The 4,049-nt window shown below is 36.9% G+C and overlaps 1 protein-coding gene across 1 annotated transcript; it reads right to left on the minus strand.

Moving 5' to 3' along the window:
- Nucleotides 1-2,052: 2,052 nt before the first annotated feature.
- On the minus strand, nucleotides 2,053-2,781 carry LOC147488477 (protein FAR1-RELATED SEQUENCE 5-like). The gene is made up of 2 exons (XM_086574391.1): nucleotides 2,740-2,781; nucleotides 2,053-2,604 (listed from the first exon to the last, which is right to left on the minus strand). The coding sequence occupies exons 1-2, from the start codon at nucleotides 2,779-2,781 to the stop codon at nucleotides 2,053-2,055; spliced, it is 594 nt and encodes a 197-aa protein (XP_086430517.1).
- Nucleotides 2,782-4,049: the final 1,268 nt, after the last annotated feature.

Below are 4,049 nucleotides of genomic sequence, written 5' to 3' on the forward strand. Positions count from 1 at the left end.
GTAAGTTACCAAAAGAAGAACTGCGCAAAATTTTACTTTTGTAGGCTCACGGTAGTACATCTTCATTCGGCACATAAGGTTTTGATGTATCACTTTTGGCCAGGATACTTCATTCATTTTTTTTACACTATCTAAGTACTTCAAAAACCACCACTGTGTTCTTGATGGTGTTGGAAAGAGAAGAGTGGTGATAATGGATAATGAAATAAGTTTGATGAAGTCATCTTCATCTTGCTTGCCATTCCATGAATTCACCACTTTATAAATAGCATTTACAATCAATTCCTTGGACAAGTTCTTTTCTCCGCCAAAGTGACGAGTCACAAACCCCGTTTTACTCAACTCGTCCTCATCTACATTTGTAGTCACATGACTCCCATTCATTGGCATACCAAACACTCTAGAAACATCTTCAGCTGTTAATTTGACAAACACCTCTCCTAACTTGAATGCTTCTTCCCTTTCATCGTAAGTTTTAATAATATCTACTATGATGTTTGTTTTTTTTACCAACATTTGTTTGTCCAACAAATCATCAAAGAACACTCTAAAAATGTGACCAAATGGTGTTCTACCCATTAGATCATTGAAATCAACACCAACTTTTGACTCACGGAGTTTATTGGCAAGATAAAAAATTGGTAACAAGCTTGAGCGAAAAGGATAAGATTTTGTTTCTTTCTTATCTTCATCCACTACCTTCTCTTCCTTCTTGTTCTTCTTATCTTCATTCACTCTTTGAACCACCACTTCCTTCCCTTCCCTCTTCTTAGTTGCTAACTGTATATCCTATAGATTATGCATGGAAATAAATAATAGAATAGAATTTATTCAGATTCAATCATTTAATAGCATTACATTCCTCTAAATAATCCAACCTCAAAAAACTCAAATGCTTATGCTTAAAAATCCATAAATTAACAACAAGCTTAAAAATTGTCTTTGACTTTCTCTCCCGGGCATCGCTTTTTGATCCCCCTCCCCATTGACTCTAAATGCACATTTTCCTTGTTTTTTCTCTTCTTTGCTGTATCAACTGCTTTCATAGGTGTTGCTTTCGTCCTTGATGGTTTTTTACTGTTGGTCGTTTTCTTCTTCATCTTCTGTAGTGGATTTGCAAGCTCTGTACTTCATCTTCTTCATCTTCATCTTCATCTTCATCATCTTCATCTTCTGAAAAGTTGGGTTCTCCTAATCGAACAACCAATTTAGCATCCTGTGTCCATCTCCTTAAAAAGTAGCCCTGAGGTATCACACCAACATCCTCATGTTTGTAAACTGAAATGATATGTCTACATGGAAATCCAGATGACTCAAATAGCCTACATGAATAGCTAGCATCCTGCAATACAACATTGTATCTCACAATTGACTTTTTTCGCCTATTCAAATGGCAACTCATGGTGTACACACGAATATTGTCACCCACATCTTTTGTATCGTCTAAAGTGTACATCACTTCGTCCTTTAATTGCTTCTTAAAACAATCAAAAGCAGCTCGCGTATATATAGATGTAGCCTGATTTGCATAATCGTTCAAGTGGGTATGAAGGACTGGTTTGGTTACTTTCGTCATCACCTCTTCCTCGTGCTCTCGGTGCCAGATATTTGCAACTACCACTTTCATTTTTCCAAACACTCAAACAACTGCATTCCAACTTTCACATGAAGCCGGATTACGGAGTTTATACTCTCACAACGCCGAAAGAGTGCTTCGCAGAACCGCAAAGAACTCACCATGCAGATATGATTATGCCCACATCTCTTTTTTCTTGTATATCATGTTCACCCACTTGTTATTACTGACTTAGAATTTCTTCAGGAGTGTTTCCCACCTTTCTTCGAACTCATTGGATGAGCACTTCATAAACATAATAGAGCAGAAATCTTTTGAAAATCCAAGCATGTGGATATTTTTTAGGCAATTTTTCATAATGTGCTAACAGCACAAGCGGTGTTTCGAATTTGGGAGAGTAGATCTCACAGCCTCGCGCATCGCCGGGTCACCATCAGTGATCACTGACTTAGGGTGTTTGCCATACATCGCGCCAACTAAAGATTCAATACCCACTCGTAAGACTCCACACACTCACTCGTCAACAATGCAAAACCAAACATTATTGTTTGTCGATGGTTGTTCACTCTAGCAAACACAACAATCGGCATCATGTACTGGTTGCTCTTGTATGTTGAATCAAACAACAATACATCTCCAAAGCAACTGTAGTCCTCACGTGAGATGGAATCTGCCCAAAACAGTCTAACCAGCTGCCCACCCTCATTTAAGTTATAATTGTAATGAAATAAGGGATCTCCCTTCACCTTGTTATCCATGAAAGCCAACAATGTGTTGGCGTCACCATCAATACATCGATTTCTCCTATCAAGCCCCATATGATTATACAAGTCTTTCTTCAAAAAACCAACACTTGAGAAACCTCCAGCCCTATGTACAAAAACATCCATCACCTTGCATTTACGAATACCAACATCAACTAGGCTCGTAGCAAATTGCAAATCTTCTTCACTTACATTTCTATGTGATCTTAAGAACATCGAGCTCGGATCTGGTACAAGTGGATGTGTGTGTTCCCCAATAAAATCCTTCACAACCCACAGATTTGATTCAAAATCATAACCAACTTCAAAGCGGGTTACATTTAAACCTACTGATGGCCTTCGATTCTCTGGATTCGATGTCGCGTTTTCTGGGTGTCACCCTGTTTACATTTCATTCACCAGCAGCTGAGCATAGAAATCTCTGCTTAACACGAACACCATCTGTACGTATTCTATAAGTATCTTTACGAACACTAAAACCGACTAACTTTGCATATTGATTGTAAATTGCGAAAGCCTCCTCAGTCGTCTTGAACTACATAGAATAGAATGTTGCTTTGTCTGCTTCGAAAACTCTACTAGCATCATACCCGTCACTGTCTCTATCACTGTTCCCATGAATTTCAACATTTTCACCCTCCCCCATAGATGTGACATCCACAAAATCACTATCCTCATACGTAAAACTATCAAAATATGAATTTGAAGCCAATCTTCTTTTCACATCGAGAAGTGATTCATCATCGGATCGCTACATGAAACAAGTGCACTTTTAGTGCATATTCACTCGTTTTCTTACTCTACGAAGTAATCACAGTGGTAATAGTAAAAAAAAACACATAAATGCTTAAACAGTATAATGGTCAGAACCAAATAACTATGGTGCTCAAACCATATACCACTTTGGAAAATTTCAATGTCAACTTCATTTGACATTAAATCATACACCATTCAATTGTGAAATTTTACAAAAAGAGAAGGAGCCAAAAAAGAAATCAATTAACCTCATACTTATAATTGTTGAAGATCAAAGTACACTACGAGAAATGGAGGCAAGAGTTCTCAAGTTGAACGGATTTTAGTGAGAGGGAAAAGTTTAGTTCGCGCCATTCTAAATGTTAGAGGGAGAGAAGATGTGTTGTTACTTTCTTACCCTTAACTATTCATTTTGCTTGTAGCATACTCCTATTAAACTACTACATATAGCATACGCATATTAAATTACTAAATGTAGCATAACACTATTAAACTGCTAGATATAGCATACCACAATTAAATTACTAGATGTAGCATACTACGATTAAATTACTAGATATAGTATATAATTAAGTATCCAACAACAAATAACATTGTAGTCTACTTGCCATTATATATCGGTTAGATATATCATCCGACCTCATATATCATACTATTTTTTTTTTTTTTGATAAGTGAATCCGGTTTATTGAAATGAGGTATGATCCGACCTCAAACTTATTAATCCGATTGTCTCTTTTCCGACTTTTTGGTTTCTGCCATTAAAGCACATCTTTTCCGACTTATTGGTTTCTGCCATTAAAGCACAACTCTTTTTTGTTTAGAGAAGAGGGAGCATTTACATTTTTACCCTCACTTGTCGCATTAACGTTTTTACCCTCACTTGTTGTTCACTGTTCCTTTTCCTCAAAACTTAAAGACCCGGTCAAAAATTTAAAAATGTGTGGTTCACA

This window comes from Coptis chinensis, chromosome 7 (assembly GCF_015680905.1).
Source record: "Coptis chinensis isolate HL-2020 chromosome 7, ASM1568090v1, whole genome shotgun sequence".
NCBI lineage: Eukaryota > Viridiplantae > Streptophyta > Magnoliopsida > Ranunculales > Ranunculaceae > Coptis > Coptis chinensis.

Coding starts and splice junctions, on each gene's coding strand:
- LOC147488477 (XM_086574391.1), bottom strand. CDS start 2,781: ATGGTGTTCGTGTTAAGCAGAGATTTCTATGCTCAGCTGCTG. Junction 2,605..2,739: donor ATTTCTATGCTCAGCTGCTG/GTGAATGAAATG, acceptor TGGGTTGTGAAG/GATTTTATTGGGGAACACAC.